Raw genomic sequence first — 14,068 nt, 5'->3', positions numbered from 1 at the left:
CCGTAAACTCTTTCCTGGGAGTAAACCCCACTGAATTCTGTGACACTTCCATCTGAGTAGATATGCAGATATTGTTAAGGTGTTTTTTTGTGGGGGGTTGGTTGGTTGTTTTTTTAAGGTTACAAAAACATATCCAGTATATTGCCTGAATCAAGAGATCTATTTAGGATTTTTTATTTTTATTTTTTTAAAATAATGCCACTCTGATTAACGCTGATTATACTATTTTCATCCCAGCTGCAAAAACTGACTGACTATATACAAGCAGCTATGTAATGGCCTTCATTAGCAGAAAAGCAAGGCATCAGAGTCACTTTGGGAAGGACATCCTGCATAAAGCAATATAAAGACCCACCTTGTTACACCATCTCGTACTGATTGGCAGTAATAAATCGGGACAGGCAACATGCCAACAGCATTCCAATCAACTGTTAGAGAGAGAAAGAGAAAATATCATACATGTAGTCCAGTGTCACTGTGAAATCCATGGACTCTTCTGAGGATTATTTATTTATTTATTTATTTATTTAATCCCTTAAAATATGTAAATACACAAATATTATATGTGTAAGCCAATAGACACAATAGAAGCACAGAATCAATGCAATTGCGAAGCATCAGCTCCTGTAAAGTATCTCCCACCCAGGCAACTTCACTTTTGTTATATTTGTTTCTAAGAAATCAAAGTCTTTTTTACTTGCTTTATTATACAATATATATATATATATATATATATATATATATATATATATATATGTTATTCCTATCAGCTTCCTGACATATGCACCTCTTCCCAATGGTTACAGCTCACCTTCAATATTTACCCATTGAAAAAAGGCTGTATCTGCAAAACAATCTGTTGTTCTTTAGCTTCTTGTCTTTCAGGCATCTTAGGATATGCTCATGAAGATAGAATCATAGAATTGTAGAATTGGAAGGACCCCGAGCATCATCTAGTCCAACCCAATGCAATGCAGAAATATGCAGCTGCCCCATATGGGGGTGAAACAGAACCACGCTCTAACCAACAAGATCTCTGAGATCAGTTAAACACTAGTTATAGGTCAGCAAATAATCCATGAAAATCTCACTGTAATATGGGTCACTGTTTTCCCGCTATGCATTGACAGACAGCCTCCAGACCAGTGTGGTCTCTGGGGTGTTCACTGTGCAGACACCTGCACAATGAGCTCCAGGTCTGCCTGCTTTTCACAGTACTTAGTTAAGGGATAGCAATGTGCCTCACAGGTTCTTTCTACTCCCTGCCATGTTGGTGTGTCAAAAGCAGTGGGTCAGACACAAAGTGACTTCAGATGTTACAGACATTGCCAGACACCTGTGCAATCACTTTGGCATTTATCTTGAAGCACATGGATGTTGTACAGGCTTTAAGTGTGATTAGAGTCTGCACAACTTTCTTATGCGAGCCCCTTTTATTAGACATTCTAATCAATTGCCACTAGCAGAAGAGGCTGGCAGCACTCAGTTCGTTCTATGTTATTTGACAATCACAGGTTATTGCTCAGGGAATATATACCCTTGCTTTGGTTTTAACATTCAGAGCTGTTTGCGGAGTAGTGCTGCTGCCTTTTCACCTCATTCAAGACATCTCATATTAAGTGATCATGAGTCGTGGCACTTTTCTGCATCTTGGCCGTAGAGTATAGTAGAACGCAAAAGTGTTCAAGAAAGTAGACCAAAAGGTACTTGTAATTAAAGTGTTCCTGTTTGCACTTAACCCCAGTACTCTAGAGCCAGTTACTCTCAATCAGATTAATCTTCCAAAGTGGTTCAGTGTTACATTTCATCCTACGCTCCGTCTGTCCAACGTGGCACTTGCAGTTGGAGGACTCTTGGCTGCCATGACACATTGCCTTTTTCAGTTCCCACTGTGGGGTATATTCCTCCAGTCTAGCACACCCAAAATCCCTTAGACGGCTTCTTTTTGCATTTCTGTGATCCACATAAGTGAGCGAGTTGCCCACTGGTTGTCTTCATTCTACACTGGAAAACAACTTTCCAATCATTTCCTTGTTATCTCTGCTACAAACTTACATTTCACAAGTGCAGAGTTTACCAATGACAGACAACTGACAATACTAAAGTAAAATACAGCTGCACTTTTAGTTCATTTTTTTAAAGGAATTCTACACTATGTATATAACTAAAAACAGAAGACATCAGTTGTCTTACAAAGTAAGATTGGAGTGAGGTCCACCACAGTCATTTGCTTTCTATGCATGTCACAAGCATCTACTAGAATGCCATGTGATATATTTGGCTATCCATTTCATAGCACAGTCAATGCTCACCTATAACCCCTGTACATTTCTTGACTGCTCAGGTTAACCATTTAATATGCTATACATTTAATCAAATAAGCTATTCTGGGGAGATGTATTTTTTCAACAACAACAACTTACTTTAATTCAGTATACATTCCGCTATTTTCTTTCACACAAACATTACGATTGAGGAGACTGCTACCTTATCAAAATGCTTATGTATTAAATTGCCACTGGAATGATTAAATCAATTTGCCGTTTTGCAAAAAGCCTAATAACAATAATAATACATTTATTATCCAGCAGGCCTCAGAGTGGGTTACAACAATTTAAAATTCAGAATTAAAAACAGTTAAAACAGATTACAGTCACAGGAATAGAGTGAGTACTGAAAACACAGATAAGCAGACGTTAAAGGCCAGGGTAAAGAGGTGTGCCTTCAGCATTCATTGAAAGCTGGATATAACAGAAATACTTGACAGTCTTGTTTTGCTGGTAAGGAGTATGCTTAATTTAAAGAAGATTATAATGTCTTTGACTGGTGGTAGTGACAGAGTCAGTGTGTTTGGTTTTTAAAACCAAAACAGTGGGTTGTAAGCTCTAGTCAGTCACAAAGATTGCAGGCATATTAATACTTAGATATCCTTCTCATGCCCAAAATTAAACCTGTATTCAGGCTGCAATTAATTCTCAGCATCCAATTTTATATTCCACTTTTGTCTCCAATGAACTATGGGTTGGATCTAGACTTAGGGATACTTTGAGTAGACCCACTGAATCATTAAAATGTACATTATGACAGTAGTCGTCGATGGGGTAGCACAGTGAAGGCAGCATTGTCACCGAAAATTGCTTCTGATTCCTGAAAGTGGGAGGGGCAAAGCACGGGAGAGGGGGCAACTCAGCATAGTGCAGGTACTGTAGCAGAAGCATTGGACTGGCTCTGCTGCTACATCTGTGCTGTGCTCCCTGCGCATTGCCCCTCTCATGACCAGCAGCAGCAATGCTCAGAGTTGGGAAGGCAAGTGAGCAACACCGCCTTGCCTGCCCTGCCCTGGCATGCCCTGCCAACTTCTACTGCAAAATGACTAATTTAAAGCCCACTGATTTCAGTGGACCTACTCAGTTTCAGTATGACTAACAGTGCAATCTTAACCATGACTTCTCAGAAGTAAAGGTAAAGGTAAAGGGACCCGTGACCATTAGGTCCAGTTGCAGGCGACTCTGGGGTTGCGGTGCTCATCTTGCTTTATTGGCCGAGGGAGCCGGCGTACAACTTCAGGGTCATGTGACCAGCATGACTAAGCCGCTTCTGGCGTAAGTCCTATTAAATTCAATGGGGTCAGTGGGGTTAGAACTGCAGTCTTAATTGGGATTCAGTTATTGAATCCCCAGATCTGAACAGTTCTATTTGCTGATGAACTGTATCTCATTCAGTCAATGTACAAATACTTCCTTTGACAACTAAATTACCAATAAAAAAATACAAAGCAATAACATGATGCATGTGAAATACACCAGGCCTCCACTATTTGAAAATGAATGGTTATTATACATTGTAAAATTGATTTCCAATACATTTACAAATAAGTGCCTGGGCTCTGTATTCCCCATTAAAAGCAGGTCAACATTGCTGTAAAGCTGTACTATAATTTGTCCCCATTTAATGAGTAACCTGGTTGCAATTCCATCTTACAAAGGGCATACCAGTGACCTTTTAAACCACTAGCTACACTCTGTACAATTCTAAATGTACAAGGACAACTGGGGACTAACAGGAAAATGTCCACCAACATTATATGTTGAAGGTTGCTGTCACTTTTCTGAAACACACACAATCTTTGACAATTTAGACTTTACCATGTGCAGCTTGGTTTGGTCCTTCATTTTCTATGAAGAATGCCTTCTTCATTATTCAAGTCAAACTGAAAGGACCGATACCATTTTAAAACAAAACAATCTCTTAAAGGTTTGCAGATGTCTCTTCTACAGAAGAGTGTGCAAATGTGAATTGTGCAGACACTTTTAGGCCCAAGGCACAGTCCATCCCACCCCCCCAAATGTGTGCTTAAAGAAAGTGTGCCGCAGGACACTTTTATTGTATTTCATGACTTCTTCTTTTTCTAGTTTCAAAAAACTTCATTTTTCACAAGCTAAACCATCTCTGGTCTAGCTAATTAAGCAAAGAGAAGTGGAAAACACTCAATTGTGTAGAAGCAAAAAACAACAACTGGGGTGGTTTCTTCATGGCAGATTATCTCCTTCCAAAGTTAAGGACACAGTGCTGTTTGATGTTTCATTGTGCTATTGATTACTAAGAAACAGCATGGAAACAGATTATATAATGAAAGGGTGTGGTATGCAGTTACGTTTTATTGTCTGACATAGAGGGGATGGTAAGCAGAGGTAAGGAATTTCTTCCCATGTGCAGAACAAGCCCAAAGGGATGTCTTCATGATGTGCCACTTAGAAGTATGCCTGTATAACATTCCACTGGAAATCAAGCTCCGCCAAAGCCGGCTTGAGAACAGATTGCTATGGACAATAGACCTTTGCCAATAGCAATGCAGAAAGATCATGGTTCAGAAATGCAAGACAGTGAATTATACATGGCGTGATCTCATGACATGTGATATGGCCACATCATTGCTGAAGCTAAGCAGGTTTGGGTCTGTTCAGTGCCTCGGTGGGAGGTCACTTGGGAATCCTATGTTCACTGCCTTGAGTGGGATATAAAAGTGGGGTATAAAGTACTAAGTTATCTCTTGCATCCTGTCATACATGATCAATCACCCCCAGAATCACCAACAATCCTCTTGCAAAAGTACAGTGTATCTTTGCTCCTCTTTTCAGCACTATCAGGAGGAAGGGTAAGATAGGAACATAAGAACAACTCTGTTGGATGAGAACAAAAGGTCCACTAAACCTAACAATGTGATTTCCAACAGCAGTCTGCCAGAGATGCTTCTGGGAAGCTCAGAAGCCAGGCATAGCAACTCTTCTGCCCTGTTTGTCCCCATCTAAGACCTGTGGCCCTTCCATGTTGTTAGTCTCCAATACCTGTCAGTCCCAGCATTTACACTAAACACGCTTTTATTTATTACAAATGTTAATTGTGAAAACTGAAATAAATTTATCTGTTGATGGCCCTTAATATGAACCTTTGAATGTGCCTACCTTGGCATCTGCTTTCGTTTCATAGATGATGGTTCTCTGAATCTGATATTTCCTTTATGCAAAAGCCTGCTCTGGGCTGGGGGGGAACCTATGTAAGTCATGCATCAACTGCTTGGCATGTGAGTTGTTTACGCTCCATTTAAGCCATTGGTTTATTAGGTTAACCTTTATTTGACCCAATGGAAGGGTCCTCCCCACCCCCTTGAGGCAGTCATTAGTTGGGCTGTAACCGATATTCCCAAGGAGAAACTCCATTTAAGTTGGAAAAAGAAAAATCAATGAACAGATGACCCTAAGAACTAACGAACAGTTTGAGAGGCATGTCCCTTATCCTAATCCTTCCCAGAAGCTGAAGAAATAAGCAAACACACCTTGCCTTCAAAGCACTAAAAATGTATACCTGTGAGAATGCAATTCCGAAAGCCACTCCAGCTATGATCCCCATATTTGTCTCCATAAAATTGGTCATCAGATCGTAACAGCCCTGGAAAAGAAAGCAGCCAATTACTCTTGATAGGGATATCCACTTGCCTCTGATTTAGTGCTCAACGAAGGATTAGACAGTTTGACATGCACTTCAGCACCACAATGTATACTAATGAGTAACCCAAGATTGTGGGAAGATTGAGTGAATTTGATAAACTGCATACAACTTTTCAAACTTTACATTTTAGGGTATGGTTACCATAATGTACCTTTCTTTAAAGCAACGTTTCCCCAACCTGGTGCCCTCCAGATTATTTGGACTACAACTCCCATCAGCCCCAGCCAGCATTAGAAGGATACAGTTTGTCTGGGGAAAATGAGCTAAAGATTTAGCAAACTAGGACAAAATGCATTTGAAAAATTCCTGCTGAAAGCCTCTGTTGAAACAGACAAGGGAGTGTCCACAAGTTCCACACACTGGCTTCACTGAGAGTACTAGACAGTGGATTTCACCAGATCAGGCCTGATCTCTTAACAACTTCATGTCCTGGCTTGGTGACTCACTAACTTAAATGGGACCATGAGGTTGAAGCATCAAAATACCCCAGCATAAGGGATCTGAAGGTTGAGAACAAAACAAAAAATTATGCTTCATGCTGTACAAATGCTCTCAACTTTGGTGATCATTTCTGAAACTCATCAGAATTTAGCATTGTTTGCTATCTATTTCATAACTCTTTTTAATTCATCTGCCCGCACTGTGTATTCTTAAAAAGACTGTTGCAACATTCACAACAAATTACCTGACAAAATATGTCTCTCCTGAGAACGTTTTATAATTAATGAACAAACTCCTTTTCACATTAAGATAACTATTCTCTTACTAATATTTTAGGGGGGAAATGGACTCATCAGTAGTTATGAATAAGTATATTCTAAATATGAGATTAATATCAGTTAAACTTCTTGGCATTATTCTATGAATAAAACATATGTCTAAATCTATATCAGGAGGTGATGGACAGCAAAAACAAAAAAACAAAAATACATCTGTTTGGGCAATCCACAAACAACTTCAAACCATCTGATCTACATTAAATCCAGCTTCATTCCTGTAGTAGGTCAGCTTCTCCCTACTAGATCAGAGCTCTTGTGTGCCTTTGCTGTAGCTTTGGGAGCTGGGATAGGAAATCAATTGTTTGCAAAGATAATCTTAGGCCTTGTTTGATGAGCCAGGTGTTAATAATTAAGCATGGAGGAACCTCATAGGAGTTAGGAAAAAGAGAGAACGAAAAGATTCAACAGCCGACCTTCTCTGAGAAAGCTCTAACCCCGTGTTATACAGACTGATAGTCTATGTGGGCTAAATCTAGCAATGTGGGATAACAGCTAGCTGGCCTGCTATTCACCTTGACCACGGCATTGGAATTGCCTGTGATGACTCACATCTCTCTAGTATTTTTTGTCATATTGTAAAGAGGGCTTCAGCACAAAAAGACCCTGGATTAGTTGATGTTACAGATGTGAAAATAAGGTATTGGGCACTGATCTAATGTTAGATTTAATTGATGATCATACAAAGATGGGCTCCATCTCCCCCCCTCTTGAATTCCACATTCGGCTTTCAAGATGCTGCTGCTCACCTGCCAGGCAATCTCTGATATTTGGAAGGGAAACATGCCCTAATGAGAAGAACAACCTTGCATGCTGTTGAGAACCAAATCCTGAAAAATGTTGGTCAGAAAATGACACTGGACAGGACAAAAGGAGTGTAAGGGAGCTACAACTCCACTTCTTTCCCTTCGAATTGCAAAATGGGAATCACTCCAGGGTGCCTTGTGGACTTCCCAGCCCATTCGCTGAGCCCAAATGAAAGATGCTAGTTGGGTTGCCCTGGTGCAACTTCTCATTTCCTGTGCACCTGCCAGCATGGGAAACAAAGGTCTTCTAGGCTTTTTAGCCTGGGCAACCAGATTCTCCCAGGTTGTATGATACCATCATAACTAAGGAGCGCCCATCCTTAAGCAGGGGAGAATCTCCCCCACCCCAGCAAAACTGAAGAAGATGGCAACCCTCAGTTTTTACGTAAGGAGAGATAAATAGCTTTATCTCAAAGGAAGAATTATAGTTATTCTCACTTTTTATCATAACAGCTTTTCATTTGTGACTGCATTTATATACCTACTAAGAAAGGTCACCTTTAAACAAAAAATAACCCCCCTATATTTTTCCATATTGTAACACTATTTCATGATGTAACTGTTAAACTGGAAGAAGTAAATAAAATGACAGGGAATGGATACAGTAAATCAACATTAATGCTGTTATATGAGAGTCAGGTTGAACAGAAAAAAGTTCTGTTCCAGTACTAAAGAGGTATTTATTCATTTTTTTATATGTCACATAAATCGTGAGTTGAATAACCCGTATTTTCTACATGTTTATTCATCTCGTTTGTTCTCACTCATGCTCACTAAAACGCTGTGCTTTTTGCAATCCCTTTTGGTTCGGGGTCAAACGTTGCTGTGTTCTGCCTCCAGCTTTACGACTCCAACAGCATTATAACAGGCGCAGTAAACATGCCTAATGAAGCATGGTTCTTATGTCAATCATCTCTATTTTCTCAGTTCAAGCAGGCTGTTAGCATCTAGTACATGGCACATCTTTCAGAAAACTGGTTGCAAGATGTTGAAAAAAAGCAACAGGTGAGGACAGACGCGATGACTGGCATAACTATCAAGGTTATCTGAATCTACTTGCTGCATTCTTCAGCCTTGTCAGCTCTGCCTCTGTGGAGGAAGTTTTCTGTCAGAATGAGAATCAGGGGCATAGGAAGTTAGCTCAGGGATCACTGGGAAATGGGAGAAACATCTCTTCTCTGTTGGTGTATGAGAAACACCAGCTCTAGAACGCAGCTAAGCAGTAGGATGAATGGGTAAGACTGCAGTGAATTCCCCAGGTGCCCCCTTTTCAGCACATTTTGCCTTTTGTTATGGAGAAAGCTGAAAAATATGCAACTAAGCAAAGTGGTCCATACCTTCTGGTTTATTTTAGTAGCAGCAATGGTAATGTTGGCCAGGTCTGAGGGATTGCAGTCAGAGGCATTCATGCAGCAGCTTGGGGGGATACCATGTTCATAAAAATAGTGACTAGTACTCCAATTGGTGTAGTTCTGGACACCACAGCAACTCAGCTAAAAATAATCAGAAAGGATAGTAGTAAGACCATAGTTAGAAAAAGCAGGAAATGCTTTCGTCCTTACTTCAAACTATACCAACTATCACAAAAAAGCAGCAGTGGCCATTGTAGAGGAGCAGATCCATAGAGCCACCTTTTTTACACTGGTGTTGCTGCACCTTACCTGGGCAGGATACGATGGTAGTGGTGGGGATGGGGAACTTGTGGCCTTCCAGGCATTGCTGGATCACAATTCTCACCATCCCTGACTATTGGCTATACTGCCTAAGGCTGATGGAATTGGACTCCAGCAACGTTCGGAAAGCCACATATTCCTCATCCCTGGCCAACACAAACTGGTTGAGGGTCCTTCCAGCCCTACTAGGAGATGCCAAAGACTGAATCTGGGATCTTCTGCCTGCAAAGCATATACTACAGGCCTTCTACAAAGAGCATCACATGCTCACAAGTACCATTAGACTTCTGGAGTTCTTGAACAGAATAAACATTTTCAAACATTCCAAGCATGCTTTGCCAAATGCTTCTCAAGTGAACTGGGGAATAACCAGTGAGTCATGCACTGATCAAAAGATAGTAAGGTTATCAAATGCTGGCAATAAATGGTTAGCCTTTAGCATTAACACCAGGAATAACTGGTCATTAACGGATCACAAATGGATAGATGCATATTTAAAAGCACCATTTGCCTTCCCAGCATTCAATGACAGCTGATTGTCCCAGCCAAAAATCTGCAACAGCTTCCAGTGGTTACTGTAGTGAAGACCATGTCCTATATGTCTGAGATTTTTCAGTGTACGGCAAAAAGAGGTGAATGAAATTAGAATGATGAAAATGTCTGCTCAAGTGTTGCAACCAATTGATTATGTTCAATCCACAGACAACATTTCGAGCAACTGACAATTCTTATGTTGCAACCAGAGAAGAGTATTGGCTTTAGTCTTACGTCGTTGCAACCTTGAACTTACACTCTGTTGTACGTCATCCACTGCATGGCTCTTCTCATCGTTTCCATTGTAATTCTGGATGGCTTCAGTGTATGTCCTAAGAAACGTGTCCTTGATCTAAAAGGGAAATGTAGACATTATGGTCAGCTGTATTGGACCCATATGCAGAATAGATTTTCCAGTGCTCAAGTTCTCAGCCTGAATGAGCGACCAGGGAAAAGATTTTTTTTTAAAAGAAATGAATGGTTTTAGACACAGGAAGAAAAGAAGAAACTGCCATTCCTCCTGAAGTGTACATTCAGCAATGACAAAAGTTATCTTAGAACAGTCAGTAGTCCTTTGTGTTGGCATTTACTACCTAGGGCTGTAAGTTAAATCTTCCATTCATTATGTAGAGGGAAATGTCAAGGAGTCAGAGGCATCAGGTGAAAAACAGAAGGGAAATATGGTAATAGAAGAAAGAGACAATGCTTCATGGCAGCAGTTTCATTTCCCTGAATTAACTGCCTTTGCCAAGAAATGCATCACTACCAAGGCTGCATCTCACAGTATCAAGCTAGCAGATACAGAAGTTGAAACTGGACCAAAGGCCTGTTGAGTGTGTCAGGGTTTTTTGGGTTTTTGTCCTTCTATGGCTGCGAAGATAAGTTTGTAAGTGAGAGAGAGAGAGATAAAAGGGAATAATATTTCCAAAGTCCTGCACAATCCCTTACCTCCTGATGAGCAGAAGAATACATTTTTGGAAAGAAGTGGGAAGTTAGCTTAATTTGCATCACTTTTTTTGATGCAACTGTTAAAATTTATTTTTGGTGAATAATTTTGATGTGAATTTTTAAAAGTACAAAGCATGTACAATCAATCCTAAATTGAAGCCCTTACTTTCCTAAACCAATATACGTGTTTGAAATGAAGAAGAAATCCCCTTCAGATTTGCCTTTTGCTTCCTAGTGACTGGAATATTAAGATGGAGGGGAGAAAAGGGAAAGACCAATCCACAGAAGAAGCACTGATTTGTTGCAGTAAAGGGTACTTGTGGGCAGGAATGCCCTCAGGATCAAAAAGTGCCAACACTTCAGACTGTGCAAAAGATAAGCAAAAGATGCTCAGCCTCAGAGGTGGCAGAGGGCAGCTTAACTGACATTTTTTTGGCCTTTTGATTCAAAACAGCAACTGCACAAGAACAGCTTGGATATACCGCCTTTCAGATGGGACTAATCATAATGGTTGCAATCCTTATGCAACCCAATTGGCTACGAATTGTGGGATAGCAATGTATAAGACAACTGACGTTTCCAAGATGCGTATAGTCTGGCCAATTTTAAAATTTGGTTACTAACCTATAGGGTCCTAACAACCAAGTTTTCTGACAGAACACCTGAAGCCAAGTGATCGGAGAGAAGACCTTCTCTGCCATGAAGAGGAGTTGCTGGGCTCAGGGGTGCAGTGGCAGGCTGAGATGGATGAGGAGCGGAAACAGGAAGATGACATGGGAGGGGGCTGAGACCAGGGAACATAGGCTAGAAGAGGTGCTTCCCCCTCCTATGATATGGTTGCCCCAGCTGGGGAAGCAGGACTCCCATCTTCCCCCTTCCCTCATGGGGAGCAACAGGATCCAGGGAGAGTTTCACTGCACCACTAGGAGCAGAGGAGGCAGGGGCAGAAAGAGAGGACACAGCCTGGTCTCCCAAGACCTAGAAGCGCTCCTGTTGCTAGGCAACAGTTTCAGCCTCCTTGGTGCAGTGGCTGTCAATCACTGATGCAGGTTGCAGGTGCAGAGGAAGGGGTGTGTGGTGGGTGTGGTCCACCCCGGGTGTCACCACTGAGGGGGGTGACAAAACGCCGGGTGGCACTCACTGGTTGTAAGAATCAATGAACAAATTTAATAAACTTAAGTACTTAGGTTTTAAAGCACTCTTAAGAGAAAAACAACAAACCACTGTATGTATGAAGTGGGCTGAGAGACATTTGTATTACAGACCCTAATTGTATTCTTATTTCATTGTAGGCTTATCCCTACTTACCTTTCCTCTGCTCTTTATGGGCATAGTCTGCAATGTTAAGCTCTGTATCTGAGCCCCCTTTATTTTTGCTCTGGAGTTTTCCCCACAAAAACCCACTCATTAATGCTCAATCAGGGCAAATGTCAATCAGCACAAAACTCGAACTGACATTTGCTCCAATTCAGCTTTATAGAGCTGGCTTTTGTGGTGAAAGTTTGGGGTAAAAAAACAAAACACTATGCTTAGACATTGAAAGGGCAGAGCAAAAGGTAAGTGTCCTTCCATAAGCCCTGTGTCTCACTAACTCACTTTTATCCTTTTCTTTCCCTTTCCTCACTCTAGCTCTGCTGCTGCTTTTTAGCACAGGAAATACACAAGATTTACAAGGCAGCAAAACAAACTAGGTTAGTTTGGCTTTGCATTCTTGGAAATCCGCTCAGCATTATACAATCAAAAGCCTGTTTGGCTGAAGTAGCAGCATTTATGTAAACAATTTAAGGTATTTTTCTCTCTTCAGCATATATGACAGGGTAAAGAAGATCTTGCATGATGAGCATATAAATAAATGCAACTCAAAAATAAATATTGAACAGCAAAAGCCTAAAGCTTTAGGCTAAATCCTTTCATTTGTGTTTGTGGGTACATATCGCTGCCAAGTAAAGTGTTGGACTCTGCAGCCTTGGTTAATCATACCCAGTATCCTAAGAGGGTGCAGCAAAATCTGCTCAGAGCCATGCTGCCACCACCTTTACCAACATGAAATTATACTCACCTCATGGCGAAACACAAACCCTGAAATGCCAGCCACAAGCTCAGCCAGGAAGACCAGAGACAAGAACATAGCATACTGAAATACAAGAGGAAATGTAGAATGGAACAGATTACTCACACTGCAGAGGGTTTTCCTCCTATTTGGATGTGTTACAATTCAGGGAATTCAATAAATACTGCATCTACACAAAGCACAATTCTACAAATAGTTTTAGGAGAATGTCAGGAATGTTGCTCAGCAAAAAACTGGATGCCAAATTATCCCGCTGTTTCCCTTTTCCTCAAAATTGCAATTGCAAAACAGGTGGGGGGAAAGGGAGAAGAGGAATCTTCAACGGAGGCTGGGGAAACCTATTATTGTGGTAAACCCAATTTGTTTCAGGTATGAAACCTGTCTAGACAGCTTGGTTACATGCTTTCATGAAAAGGGCTTAATGCCAAAATTAACAAAGGGGGTGTAAAATCTGGGCTTGGGTGGGCAGGCAAGCCCCAGGGCTTAAAGCAGCTCTTCCCCATAGCATGTATTTATTTTGGTAATCAGAGTTCACCCTAAGAAAGCTAATGTCAGTTACTAAATCTGAGCCCGTGTCAATAAGTTAAAATGCTATACAGGCTTGGCCTGAAAATATAATCTTATATGTGTCTACTAAGAAGTACTTAGGTAAATGTGCACAACAGTCTTTGCCAACCTGGTGCCCTCCAGATGTTTTGGACTAAACTCCCATCACCCTGGAGGGCACCAGCCTGAAGGCTGGAATATAGAATTGCAGCCTGCAGCTTCATTTTTTTTATTCAAAAACAGTACAAAAAGGGTAGATAACACAGGTTCCAGCCCTAGCTATAAAAACTGGCCGTGGGGATAGTAATGCTTATCTTATGAGGTGTTGTAAACATGAAAAAAAGGAAACCAGCTCTTGTCAATTGCCCTAAGTCTTAGAGAGATTGCTGGCTTGAAATTGTCCTGCCTTGTTGTTTTTAGGGTCTTTATTGTTTCATGGTGTGTTCTGCTGTTTTACTGATTTTATTGATTTGGGACTTTTAATTGGATGTTAAATTGTGAGCTTTGGGGGAGAGGGCAGGGACAAAGCTGTTTTTCTCTGAAATTATAAGGCAGGGTGACAACAGTTTAAAACAGAAAAGTGTAGAGGGATGTAGCGGGTTCTAAATCAAAGGAACTGGGATGATTTCATGCCGAGATGGATCTTGCTGAAATATCTGTCCTATGTGAACTCTGTGCTACTCATCAACTGCACTAGCACAGTTAGGA

The 14,068-nt window shown here is 40.9% G+C and overlaps 1 protein-coding gene and 1 long non-coding RNA gene across 2 annotated transcripts in view; one reads left to right on the top strand and one right to left on the bottom strand.

Moving 5' to 3' along the window:
* The window catches only part of LOC309368706, a 143,991-nt gene that overhangs the window by 37,261 nt on the left and 92,662 nt on the right, over positions 1–14,068 (top strand). The gene's annotated exons all lie outside the window — the stretch shown is intronic.
* The window catches only part of TSPAN7 (tetraspanin 7), a 70,623-nt gene that overhangs the window by 1,861 nt on the left and 54,694 nt on the right, over positions 1–14,068 (bottom strand). Inside the window, exons 3-7 of the mRNA XM_081909005.1 lie at positions 12,803–12,877; positions 10,052–10,147; positions 8,926–9,081; positions 5,863–5,946; positions 356–428 (exon numbers count right to left, since the gene is read on the bottom strand). Coding sequence (XP_081765131.1) covers positions 360–428; positions 5,863–5,946; positions 8,926–9,081; positions 10,052–10,147; positions 12,803–12,877 — 480 coding nt within the window. The 3' untranslated portion in view covers positions 356–359. The remainder of the gene's footprint in view (positions 1–355; positions 429–5,862; positions 5,947–8,925; positions 9,082–10,051; positions 10,148–12,802; positions 12,878–14,068) is intronic.

Source organism: Podarcis melisellensis (assembly GCF_964234715.1).
Source record: "Podarcis melisellensis genome assembly, chromosome: 4".
NCBI lineage: Eukaryota > Metazoa > Chordata > Lepidosauria > Squamata > Lacertidae > Podarcis > Podarcis melisellensis.
This window is presented reverse-complemented; position numbering and strand designations above follow the sequence as displayed.